The sequence below is a fragment of the Schistocerca gregaria genome, chromosome 2 (genome assembly GCF_023897955.1).
Source record: "Schistocerca gregaria isolate iqSchGreg1 chromosome 2, iqSchGreg1.2, whole genome shotgun sequence".
In the NCBI taxonomy this organism is placed as follows: domain Eukaryota; kingdom Metazoa; phylum Arthropoda; class Insecta; order Orthoptera; family Acrididae; genus Schistocerca; species Schistocerca gregaria.
The window spans coordinates 339,158,087-339,171,948 of record NC_064921.1 but is presented as its reverse complement, the minus strand read 5'-3'; the positions used below and the strand labels follow the sequence as shown (position 1 = coordinate 339,171,948).

Below are 13,862 nucleotides of genomic sequence, written 5' to 3'. Positions count from 1 at the left end.
AGACATCATACTTACTGTTCTTGAAGAATTAGAAATTTTGAAACACCTTTCTCTTAATGAGTTTCCTTCTGAATGAACAGTTGCAGCTACTTAATAAAAATTTCTTTAATGGTGTAAAGCCCTTACTTAGAAATGCCCAAAACTGACTCTTCATTTTCCTCAGAGTAAGACTATAAAATACCTCCTCTCTCCTTTTCATTTATTACATTGTAATTCATTTTCACACAGAATGTTGAGGGTATCTGCTATCGCACTGTCCTGGTTAAAATTTTTATTTTATATAATACTGGCTACTTAAAATATTTTTGTTAACGTAAGCAGCTGATTTTTTTCAGTTGTTAATAGCAGGAGTGACTTATTTCATGTCCACATTGTGGCAACTTCTACCTGTGAGCCTCTTAGCTTGATGCCACCTTCAGCGCCTGTTTCCTCTTACAGCCCTTGGTGACATACAGTGTGCTATGTCATGTAGCTATAATTTTTACCGGCAAGTACCATTGTTATGTTAGTTCCAATACCTGTAATTTGTATACAATTTAAGAAGCTATTTTATATGATAAGAGCATTTTGCTCATTAATCTTTTTCATGTGTCATTACATGCAATATAGTCACCTCATAAATTTGTTTGGTATAATAACCATCTATTCTTGGTTTAGCTCTATGTTAATGGCGTTACAATACTTACAGACAATTGATTTTAGTTTTTCTGATGAGACACCCATAGTCGGTGTCAAAACCTGGTCAAGTTAAATATTAACTTGTATGGTTGCTGGCTCAAAGCCATGTTCAAAATTGTGTCCATTAAGAGTCCCTGCGCAGTATGCTGTTATAATGTGTCACGAAATATTATCACTGCGCGTACTGCAGTAAAGAGTTAAAATATGCTAAGTTTCATGGTTATGAAACATTTTTGTTTAATATAAAGTCATCTGTGACTGATGCACAATGAGATCAAGCAAATTAATGGAAACACTGTACCAGCACTCAGAAACAATTAATAACAATGGATTATTTTCTGTGGTTGTAAGACAGTCAGACTTGGTATATTGTAGACGACCAACAAAGGCTTTCTCAAGAAGAATTAGTCATTAACATTTGATGATGATGTGATGGAAGACTGTGAAGATCACTAAATTGAGGTGGTAGTGCTCTCATGGCAGGTTACATGAAATTCGGACACCTGAAGGATCTAAATTAGGGTGACCAAACGTCCCGGAAAACAGGGATTGTCCCGGTTTTCACCCCTGTGTTCCGGTGTCCCAAAAATTTGTTTCGGGACGCCCAGAAGTCCCGGAATTCAGTTTTTAAATATATTTCGTGAAACTTTCTCAAATTTTTGGGATTTCACTATATTAAAGGAAATACAACACAAGAAATTAATATATTTTAACTTATTTGTGTAGCATCTCCATTGTCTCATACTAGTAATCACAGTATCAGTATTGATACATTCAGGCAATAATTTACTTTGAGCAGTACTTTGGCCAACAAGTAGTAAGTTGTATTATTATAACAAAGCTATGAAACCGTCCGACTGTCGCGCCACTTACTTACACACTCATTGTCAGAACAGTGTAGTAGTTGATGTTTTGTCAAACAAATTGCAATAGTTTTTTCTCATATTAGTGGTATTATTGCTGCAGTACTGTGAAACGCAATGCCGAAAGGTGCCTGCAAGTTCAGTGACTGTTATTCCAAGGAATGGAATTTCATTAAGAAAGGTCGTTTTGATTACGAAGTAGTGTTCGTATGTAACTTGTTTTATTAGTATAAGTCATGGTGAACTTTCCGACATAGTTGATCACATCAGGTCGAAGAAACACATTAACAGATACAGTGCACCGAGCTGCAGTAAAACTCTACAAAATTATTTTGTGAAACATCAGTCAAGTGAAGAGACGGGGGAGGGGGGGGGGGGGGGGGGGGGTTTCGAGCAGCCGCGACATTGCACTAGCCTACCACAAGGTAAAACTTATAGATGTAGTGATTGTACTAATAAGCTTAACAGCATTATGTTTGATGATTCTTCCATTGCAAAAAAGTTTAGTTCAGCAAGAAGTAAAGTTTCAGCCTTAGTGAAAGGAGTTATTGCTCCCCAGAGTGTAAAGGAAGCCTTGAATACATCAAAAAGTCTTCTTTCAACGGGATATCCACTGATGCCAGGAATCATAAGGCCACTAAAATATTTCCGATTGTTGTTCAGTTTTTCGATATTGATCAGGGAATTTAGACCTAACTTTTGAAGGTGAGTTCCCTACCTAATGAAACATCTGACGAAATTTCAAGATTTTGTATGAATACTATCGAAATGTTTGATCTTGAGAAAAATAAATGTGTGGCATTTTGTGAAGACGACACCAACACAAACTTTAGTGGTTTAAAAAGACAAGGCAAATGCAATGTATTTACCAAATTAAAGGCAACATTGCATGAAAACATAGAAGGCATAGGGTGCCCTGCACATGTTTTACACAATAGCATGCAGACATCTGCTGACAGTTTAAGCTGTGATGTTGAAACTATCGTCATGAAGGTATACTCACACTTTTACATATATACTATTAGAACAGGGAGGCTTAAGGAGTTCTGTGATTATGTGAGAACTCAATATATGAATGTAATGTGTCACTGGAAAACTCTCTGGTATCACTGTTTCCAGCAGCTGAAAGAGTAATCCGTCTGTTTGAACCGTTAAAAGATTTTTTCCTAAATGAAGACAAAGCCCCCAAAATATTGCTTCAGTTTTTCAGTAACCATTTAAGTGAAGCCTACTTATGGTCCATTCACAGTCAGCTTAGCACTTTGCAGCATGGGATAAAGGAAATTGAGGGAAGCACGAAAAGTGTAATAGAGGTAAATGATGTTTTGAAAAATACTCTGGAAACTGTTACTAAGAGGAGAGAACAGCAGTTCATTTCTTTTAATGTTAAATCTGTCCTTACAAGAGCAGAAGTATCAGAAGCAGCGGAAAGGAGTTTTACGGAAGAAGTTAACAAGTTTTATGACACTTGTGCAGAATATCTCAGCAAGTGGAGCACCTCATATTTACCCTCCTCGCCGGTGTTTGATTGGATGTTACTGAAGAGAGTGCCAGAATGGGAAATTGTTGAAGAGACAGTTTCTTATTTGAAGAGTAAACAGATTGAAATCAATGATCCATTCTCTTTGATCAGTTCGGCATACTGACAACTTTTGTGAAGAAAGTCTTCACAAGTGGCATGGTGGAGAGGGGGGAAAAAACCACCATTGGAATGTCATGAGAAGTGGGTGAGTGTTTTTTAAAAGCTGTGACTGTCTTCAGCATTACTCTGAGTTGGTAATAATTGCAAGGTATTTATTTGTAATCCCAGCCCATAATGCCAATGTGGAAAGAATATTTTCGTTCATGAATATCCAGTGGACTGATGAGAGAAACAGAATGTAGGTGGACTCCCTTGAAGCAATCCTGCAGATCCTGTACAACTACAAAATGGATTGTGCCGAGTTTTATCACTGTGTCTCAGACATGATCAAGAAGGCTGGAGGCAAGAAGGCTGGAGGCAGTGAAAAATACCCTTTTCTCCAAGGACAGTCAATTCCATCTATGAGTGCTCAGTAATATTAAAGCTCAAGTTAATATTAATTGGTTAAAAGTTGAATGGTTGTAAAATTTTGTAAAATCGTAACACATTTCTTTATTTCTGTATACGTTTATTAAATGTCATTAATTATACAGATAATCTAGATTATATCAATCTTTTGTATCCTCTTATTAGTTATAATAATCGGGTTAACAAATTGTATCAACAAAACATTAATATTTAAAATTAAGAAACCTGGGTACATGTGGAATGAGGTGTCCATTGGCACCCGGGTGAATGTGTCCCGGTTTTCACCGAAAATAATTTGGTCAGCCTAATCTAAATGCTCAATAGGGGACACATTTATTGTCTTGAAAACAAAAGGTTGAGGAAAGTTATTTAAAAACCATATTTGAAAGGTTTCCACATAATCCAAAGAATTCCGGCATTGTTCTATAATTGTAAATGGAATGTGGACCAATCACAACAACCTAGAGATGAAACTAACATGAAAAATGTGGGTGAAGAGAGTGAAAATGCACAAAAAAACCACTGCCTGTGGGGGAAAAATCTGACACCATCTGTTCTGACAACAAAAGTATATGAGCTTGATATAAAAATTAAAAATAGTTCTCCACCAACCTTATTCTCCAAATTTGGCCCATTTCAGTTTTCTGTTTTCAGATCTCAAAGTGGCAAGGAAATAAATAGGTTGGTAATGTCAAAAATGAATACCATGTTTGATGTTCTTCACTTCCCGGATAGCATTCCACTCAATACCGTTTGTGCGTGTGTTAAAGAAAGTATGTTCCTATGAGGTATCCAAACGTGTTTGCAGCTGGCAGGATGAATTGCATATTCCTGGCTACAGTCATGTATAGACACTGAAGTAATATTTCCAGTTATCTGTTGGAGTGTATTAAGACTGGTGCTCTTTGTGGACGGTTTATATGAAGAATGATGATTCAAAATTGTGTTGAAGATATCGCAACAAACAGTTCAAATTTTTCAAACTAGCACCCATGGGTGTCAGCACACTCATACCAACAAGTTTTCATGCTTGGAAGGTACTGCGACTCATTTTCTGGAATGTTCTTAAAACAGCAGCTTGAAGACTTTTTGATATATGTTATGACCTCATGGTGTTGACCTTTGAAGGCTCTCTTCACTCAGAGAATAGGAAAAATGCCACCAGGGCCACTTCTGGACTGTAGGTTGGCTGGGGGAAGCACTGCGATGGCATTCTGTGGCAGATGATCACTGGTGCATTGCCAAGATGCAGCGACAAATTGGCAGTAATGATTGGACTCTTTGTTGATCGTTCCCTTCAATCTTTACACCACTTCCACCTGAAAGCACCTGTGGCGACCTCTCCCTCAGGCACAAATTCATGGTGTCAAGACATTGAGCTCTTTTGACCTGCTGATTCGTGCCCCCCCCCCCCCCCCAACCTACTGTCCAAAACACACTCACCTCCCCCCCTTCTCTCTCTCTCTCTCTCTCTCTCTCTCTCTCTCTCTCTCTCTCTCTCTCTCCCCCCAATAATGTGGCTGCAATGGTTCTACACTCCAGAAATGAAACAGCTACCAGAACAGTAAAGTAGAAGACTGTGGTTCTCTGATTTAATTTGCCAGGGAGGATATGGACAGTGTCGTTTGTCAGGTAAAGGGCATCATCCTTTGTTGACCACCTTGCACAAGGTAAAGCAGTAATGGGTGGCATAATCCGTATCACTTCAGGCAGGGGGGTTACCTTCATAGTCTTGGATGTTATTGAATTTAGTATATGTTAAAATTCAAGAGTAAGTAAGAAACACGTATTTTTTTGTTTTCTCCTAAAAAATTGCTGCCCCGGGATACAAGCCTCCAAAATCACATTGCGAACACCATTTTGAAGATGTGAATTTCTGAAAAAAATTTAAAATGCTGTATCTCTTTTAACAGTTCTATTTCTTTTGTTAGGTTTTTTAATTATTATTTGAAAGATGATAGCTTTATGATTACAGTGGTCTCCTCCGTTTCGACATATCTGTCAAAGTTCTCTTACTATCACCTTTTGAATTTTTTTTGTGATTTACAGAATTTTTTTTCCTTCAAAAATGCCAATCCAGAAAAGTTATATATTTTTTTCTGTTGATTCGTAGCACTATATTCTCTGTAAAGGAGGGTTTCCACTTTTAAGCTGGACAGGTTTTATTTTTAAAAATTAATTTTTTTAACATTCAAGAGTAATGTATGTCTTCACTGAAGTTGTTTCTTTGTTACAATGCCTATTTTATTGTCTTGTTTGCAGTTATTTCTTTTCACTTTCTCTGTTGCAGTCATTTCTTTTCACTTTCATTGTTGCAGATATTTCTTTACACTTTGTTGTGGTTTCTTGTCAGTTTCTTTGTCGTGGTTGTTCATTGCTGGTTTCTGTATTGTAGTTGTTCAGTGCTAATTTGTTTACTAAAAGGGTTTCCAAGAAATCTGAGACCATCCAGTGAGTTCTGTTGTGTGGTGAGGAATTTGCCAGTTGACACAGTTGCAGTGTGTTTTGTGGAAAGGACTGTTTGAAATGTCTCCTGATTGGGGCCACAGGAGAGTGAAGCGTGCCGGCTATTTGCATATCCATAAAAGAGTGATATATAAAACAAACAAAAAAGCAGACTTTGTTCAGGTTGGGAATAAGTGTTCCCATTTGAAGACTGTTTCAAAGTGAAGATGTTTCCAGTGACGACTTTTTGTGTTCTAAATGTTTTGACAGAATAACCACAATGATAGTATCTGAATAAGGTGAAGCATCCCATGATGTAGTTGATGCAGATTTTGCATCAATAGAGGAGGAATTAAATACCCTGAATCAGTCAACTACGGAGGCAAGTGTTGGGAGCTGTTAAGAAACCATGGTCAGTGAAGTCAAGGTCATAAGCTCTATGCATCAAGAAAGTGCAGAGAAATTACTAAATCTATGGATGAATACACTACAGCAAAACTGACCACACTCTTCCCTTCTTCAGAAGGAAATGAATCAAAACACTCTTGCACCTGTTGCCAGGAATTTTTCACAAATATCAATTCAGCTGTCGAATATTGTGCATCCTGCAGTGAAAATGTGCAAGTTTTAACTATAATTCCAGAGACATTTTCAAAGAAAACAATTTTGAACCATGTTCCATCAGTATCAAAGTACATGGCAGACAAATCAAGAAATGTGAGGTCTTTAAAAGGAGTCTTTGGAAGACCAGATCCCTATTATGGTCATCCTGTAGAAGCAGCTCAAGTTCAGATAGTGCTGTCATTTTATCTGGAAGTTAAATGGGACTGTTTTTGCCAGAGCGCCAACTAAAAAGACACAATTACTGTAATAGTTGAAGGTCAAAAAGTTGTGAAAGTGGAGAGATACATGACTTGCAATATTAAAGAAACTTATGCAGTTTGTAATAGCAACTATAGAACTAAACATATTGGAAGATCCAAGGTTTATGCACTACGACCTAAGTGGGTAGTTCCACACACTCCTAGGGATGTCCGTTTATGTGTGTTCCTGTAAAAATTTTGAGCTTTGTGTGGTAACTTTGAAGAACTTACTGGAACACGTAACATATGACACCTTAGTCGGGCATGTGAAGTCATTAGTAGCCTGTGACTTAATGCGAGAGAATTGTTTGTTTCAAGAATGTGGTGACTGCCATGGAAAGGGATGACTGTCTTTAGAGACACTTGGCCTGGAATATGTAGCAGATAACTCTGCAGAAATTACACATGCAACATGGGAGGAAAATAAACTAATAAAGAAAACTGTTGTCTTCGACAGTTTCATTGGTGAACTTGGTAAATTGTCAGTGAAAGCAGTAACTCACCAGCATCTGAAGAACTATGTTCATTGCTACACTGTTATTTTGCTGAGGACTCCTACAAGAAGTACAAGGTATCGATGGAGTAATGACCAGATTTCAATTTTTACAGGAGTGACACACAAGAGTGGATCAAATTTAAAATGCTTTGTATGTGGAACAGTTGTAGATATTTTGCTAGTATTTTTATTTGCAAGATAATTGCTTTATGATTATAAAGAAATTCTCCATTTGGACTTATCTGTCAAAGTCCTTTTACTATAGTGTTCTTAACTTTTTTTTATAATTCACAGATATTTTTCCCCCCAAAAATGCCAACCCATAAAATTGACTTTTTTTCTGTTGATTAGTACCATATAGTTCTACGTTCCCTGAAATGGAGAGCTTCCACTTTTAAGTTGAACAGGTTTTATAGATAACTGAAATTTTTGCCATGGCTGTTTTATTGCCACATTATCATATAACAGGCTCATAAAAATCAAAACATAGCCTTATTCAACATAATTTTAGTTTTGAAAGTTGAGTAAGAGTGTCATTTTTCAAGTATTTTAAATGGTTCAAAAATGTGTGTGAAAGTTCCAAAGATTTAAAAGGTTTCAATTTATACAATTTCTGTGCACTCGGTTTTGTACTGAAAGTAGCCAGTTAATGAATTAAAAATTTCTTCCACTGCATCAGTATCTTCCTTTGATATAGAGTGATGCCTTCATGTTGAACCAATAGGAACTGGAACACTGATGGAATTGTTGCTATGCTTGAGCTGGAAACCTGTATCCAGCAGCTGGTCCACGTGGTAGGATAAAGTTTACTACAATTTTGTTTAACTCTCAACTGGTGTCTACAATCCACCAGGCCCAGTCACACACACATGCCAGAAACATCCCACTTCTCTGGTTGTGAATCTGAATATTATCCTGGTATTTCCGAGGTAATGGCCGAACAAACGAAATATCTCCTTTCTTGCCCTTTAAAGTGCGTGCAATATGAGTTCGCCCATTTCGTAAATTGTGTTCCAGGTGGGCCCCTAAACTTTTGACTGAAGATTGAAGTTGAGACGTTTGGAGGCCTGTTGCTGGCTTACAGCAAGGTTTGCAGAAGGAGGTGATGAAACATGGGTTCACCACTACACTCCAAAATTCAAACAAGCCAGTAAGGAGTCGTGGAGGAAAGAGGAGGCAGCACCAGTGAAAGCCATGAATCAATTGTCAGCTGGCAAGGTTTTTTTCAACTCCCCCCCCCCCCCCCCTCCCCAATCAGCGAGGCATTTTGCTAATTGATTTTATTGCACGAGTGACGCACAATAAATGCTGCTTACTACTGCGAATTATTGAACAAGGCGAGAGTTGCACGTCACAGCAAAAGACGAGACCAATCAATTCAACAGGTCATCCTCCTAGACGACAATGTGCAACTCCATACTGCAGCTCTAACTGTCTCCAAGCTACAGGAATTGTACTAGATTACACTTGATCATCCTTCTTACAGCACAGACTTCTTGCTCTGCGATTTCCATTTATTCGGACTGCTAAAAGAAGCTCTATGAGGATGATGATTTGAAGATGACGAGAGTGTGGAAGACTTTGTTCGCAACTGACTGGTAACATGACCCAGTTCTTCTTATGATGAGATCATCAAAAGCTGCCCATACGCTGGGACAAACGCATTTCCAAAGGAGACTATGTGGAAGAATAAATTATAATTGCATTGAGTTTTTCAATAAATGAATTTAAATACATGTGGTTCCTGCTGGATTGGGGGAGGGGCAGGGGGTGAAGGAAAAAGATTGATCTTCATCCAGACATAACACCTGTCCACCAAAATAGTTTTACAGTGGGGTACCTCAAGAATTTGAAGTAAAATTTGTTGGAATTATTATGCTGTTACCAGATGAAGCCACCTCTGACCCTCACAACTAATGGAAATGGGAATAAAAGTACATATGGGTGGAAACTTGTTAGCTAATATTTGAAGGGCACAGGCAGAATACATCCATATTACCTTTTGAAAACAACAGATAATTTCAAATCTGAAAATTAGCGAAATAAAAAGTCTATAGTATAACAACAGATTATATGAAAATAACAGTATTAATAGTTTCATGCATTGCAATGTCGGGACAGGCAGCACATTATTTGGATACTGATGCTAGTTTGCCAAGGTAGGTTGACTTATTCTAAAAAGTCCTCTCTCCTCTGCAACCTTTAAATTGCTCAAAAATTGTCTTGCATATGGAGATTACTTTAAATTAATTTAAGGAATACATTAAGTAATTAATTATCATTCTCTTTACACACACACACACACACACACACACACACACACACACACACAGAGAGAGAGAGAGAGAGAGAGAGAGAGAGAGAGAGAGAGAGAGAGAGAGGGCAATACCCCTATTTCCATACTAATATAACAAAATAAATATTCCCTGCCCTCCATCCTCACTCTGTATAAGGTGCTATTTCCATTTTGAACTTAGTCATTTCATCACTGTCTTGTTTAATTTTCTAAGTACTGCATCATACTGTATATTTAACCACAAGAACCATTATTTTCCTTTCATGCAAGGACATCTTTTTCCTTTGAAGTGCATATCATATTTGTGTGAAAGGAAAGCTGGTTTTGTTGGCTATCTCAAGAATGTTTAAGTTACAAGTGACATTAATTTTGCCATCGGAGTCTTTAAATTTGTTTACAATATAATTATGTGTTTGGTAACACAGTGGAACATAAATTTTGTTCAGGTTGCTTCAGTAGCAAGCACTTCATAACATGGCATTGTATTTCATAATATGACTTTGTTGAGGCTTTCATGGCAGCTTCTTGATGTGCTGTTTGTTATCTGTACTTTGTAACTCATCTTTATTCATTTGTTACTCTTGACATATCATTAGCATGTAGGTGTGGCATTTTCAAAAGTCATCTTACGTTATTGCTGGCTTGAGGTTATATCTTCCCATCAATGCATTGTAGGCATGCTTTCCAGCTTCTTCCATCCTACTAATTTTTACTGTAGCCACTTGTGCTTACAAGATGTTGGGGAAAAAAACTGTCAATAAATACCAGAGAAAATATAAACAAGCAGCACATCATAACACCTTTAATACTAGAGTTATTTTAGCTGTACTTGGAGGAACATGCTTTGTTTCTAGAGCAATTTTAAAACAATGTTGTTTAACATGGCAAATATAAATCCATATTACAGCAATGGTGCTAAATGTTGCAAAAAATTGAATTCTGCACTATAATTTACTTTTGACTGCCAAACACTTAACTTGTAACAGACTGCCAGTGATGAAACAGGTGACTAATCATAATCAACAAATCTTGCAGGCGATCAGTTTAGGAAATAAATTCTAAATTACAATTAGATGTGATTCTGCACCAAGTACCAAGAGTCAACAGTTATTAAGCACACTGCCTATCACACACAAATGTAACCAACATATTTTCTGTGGCCCTTATTGGGTTCATGCTACACTAAATCTGTCTTATACTACTGATGATATCTACTCCAATATTTAAAGACTATGGAATAACTGAATTGCAGCGGTGTTCCCACTCTCCCATTAATTATTTTTCCTTTTTTACTCTTTTGTACAGTTTAGTTTGTCTGAACAAAATTTATATCAAATAGCATGTCCACACTTTTAAAAAGAAAAAAAAATAGTATGAATAATTCTTTTCTGTTGTAATTATTACAGATAGTGGAAAGTCCTGGACCACAAGTTGGACATGTTGGTCAATACATTTTAGTACAGAGAGCAGGTGTGGATCAGCAGCAACATGATACAACACATGTAATGCTGAACAGAAAGAATGCTCCTCCACGTGCATCCAGTGCGCCACCATCCAATAACCAGAATCAAATTGGTGCATGTGGTATTGTTAGACCAGGAAGCAGTGGTGGCAGTACTACTACTGCTGGTGGAGGTATAGGCAGAGGCCGCCCAGCCAGTGTTGATGTGGATCAGCAAAATGGACCATCATCTGAATACTTGGGTAACAATTACAGTGAACAACAATTTATGGTACACTGTCCAAACCCAGCTATGCAACCTGTCACTAGAAGAGAGAGGATGCAAGATAATCCTAATTTAGCTTATGGTGATGTAGCATCAGACGGTATGTTGCAGAGTTATACCATAGTACCCAGCAATGGGGAAAATATGGCATATCCTATAGTTGGACAGTCTCAGATTGTGTTACAGGGTGGTGTTAGGGCCCATGTTTCTAAGCAGACGCACAATAATCACGTTTCTATGAACAGAAGTGACACGTCTCCGTGTGCTTGCAATTTGAAAGCTATGATAATATGTAAGAAATGTGGAGCCTTTTGCCACGATGACTGCATAGGACCCTCACGCCTGTGTGGAACTTGTGTTATTCGATGAATGATGTGAAATGTGGCAAGCTTATCTGTTTTTGTGAGAGATTTTTTTGCAATGGACAAAAATTGCTATAGCCTACTGAGTTACTCCTGTGACACACATGCACACTTGTGAGAGTGGGTTGAAAATTTTTTCACGACTGATTTATGTGTAATGTACTTAAGTCTTGTGAAAGAGTGTTCATTATACAAATATACACATTTGTATTGCTGAGAGGGAAGTAGCATTGTACTTTGTGTTTGTCTTCCATTTCTGTATTTCACTATCATTCTTTTCCTGTATATTCTTCTGTCTCACCTGCAAAATGGCTTTCAATGGGTAATTCCTTTAATGATGTTAAGTGGGTAAAAAAATTTTTACAATGTGATGATGGTAAAAATGTTTTAGAGGTTTTATATGCGCATACTATGCTGCCAGCTAAAATAAAATTTTGACTGTAATTTAGTTTTCTTTGTTTAACTGCTGAGTCTTATATGAAATTGACATGTTTTAGCTTTATATATATTTTTATTTAGTTCTTTTACCATTAATTCTTTTGGTACATTTATTGTAATATTTGTATAATATTTGCTCTCTATTTGAAGTACTTTCCTGAATTTTGTAGTAATTTATTATGCATTTTTAAAAGTATTTATTGTGTTGTATACACATACAATGTTAATTGTTAATATTTCTCAGAAAATGTAATTTTAGTTGTAACTTATCAGAACATGAATGTTCATTTTCTCACATCCTTTACTATGTTCACTATTGTCATTACTATTGTACAATCACCATTCTTATGTGTAGTCATGTCCTGTAATGATTTTGTTATGACACATTGTTAAATTAGTCCTGCAACTGTTTTACTGTTTGGAGATGCAGTTTATGAATTTTGTCTGCATAACAGTTTGTTATTTATTTATTTTATGCACACACCTATATCTATGTTTGTTTTCAAGTATGCTGTTTAAATGTTAAAAGATAGTAGAGTGGGAATAAATGATGTGACTTGTGTAGAAAACAGAATTCAAAAGCAATGAGTGATGCATATGCAACTCAAATTGCTGTTACAAAAGACTGTAATGTTTATTAAAAACTATTCTTGTATTCTATATTTTGTTGAAACATTTGCTTTCAGTGAAAGTGAAAAAAAAAGCAGTTACGGATGTTCGCTTAACATAGTCACAGAAAAAACTGGAAGTCAGGAAGTTATTGCAGCTTGAAGCTGTTGTTCTGGAATCTAGTGTGACAACTAACAGCATACTGCATAATGATAAACAAAATGTGACATGTATCAGTCATATATTACTGACTGTAAGCTGATTTTGAAACAAAAGGTGCATGACTCTTATTTGTGTTTTGTTCTTGTATGATATTAAATGGGTATAGTGTTGAAAGAATCTTGGAAATATGTGGAAGCCATCAGCCTTTGCCCTTCTGTGTCACTGTCTGTGTGGATAGTACTATTTTTTGCAGAGGTTACCATGGATTACACTTCATATAGGCTGGTCGTGGAATAGTGTCTTCCTTGCATGCTAAATTCTATGCTTTAACAGATAAACTTTTTTCTTACCTCTGTGACTTAAAAACAGTAAAATTTGGAAATATTTTGTTGACAGATTTTTAATCAGTGGCTTTCCATTTTTCCCTTGTTTTATTCCAAAATTCTTTTACACTGGCCCATTTTCTGTTTTTCCACCCCACTCCATCTCCCAGCAGTTAAAGATTTGATCTAAGTTAGAGCTCATCTTCCCTTGTAGTTTTTTATAACTGCAGTTCAAGATTGTTTATCAAGTACGAATGGGTATTACATCCTCAGTGTGTGTGTGTGATATTTTTGTGCTTACTCCAATAGAAGTGGTACATAGGCTGAGGCACTCAACTGTTATTTATATTTAGTATTGCCATAATTATCTGAAATTACTGAAAGTTTATTAAAATGGGCCAGTTTCCAATATCCTCCCCCATTTCTGTCTAACATAAATTGTGCTCAGTCTGTAATACCTCGACAACAAGATGTTAAAACCTTAACTATTCTTTATCTACATACATGTAGGAAGTAGGGCAACCGGTTCTTTGACTTCATCAAACAGTGT

The 13,862-nt window shown here is 36.7% G+C and overlaps 1 protein-coding gene across 5 annotated transcripts in view; it reads left to right on the top strand.

Annotated features, from left to right (window-relative positions):
- LOC126337002 (uncharacterized) overlaps positions 1-13,117 on the top strand; it is a 189,959-nt gene extending 176,842 nt beyond the window's left edge. For 4 of the 5 annotated variants that reach the window (XM_050001245.1, XM_050001248.1, XM_050001246.1 and 1 more), the window contains one exon: positions 11,098-13,117. In XM_050001245.1, coding sequence (XP_049857202.1) covers positions 11,098-11,787 — 690 coding nt within the window. In that variant the 3' untranslated portion in view covers positions 11,788-13,117. The remainder of the gene's footprint in view (positions 1-11,097) is intronic. The other variant, XR_007565030.1, reaches the window with a different exon arrangement.
- Positions 13,118-13,862: the final 745 nt, after the last annotated feature.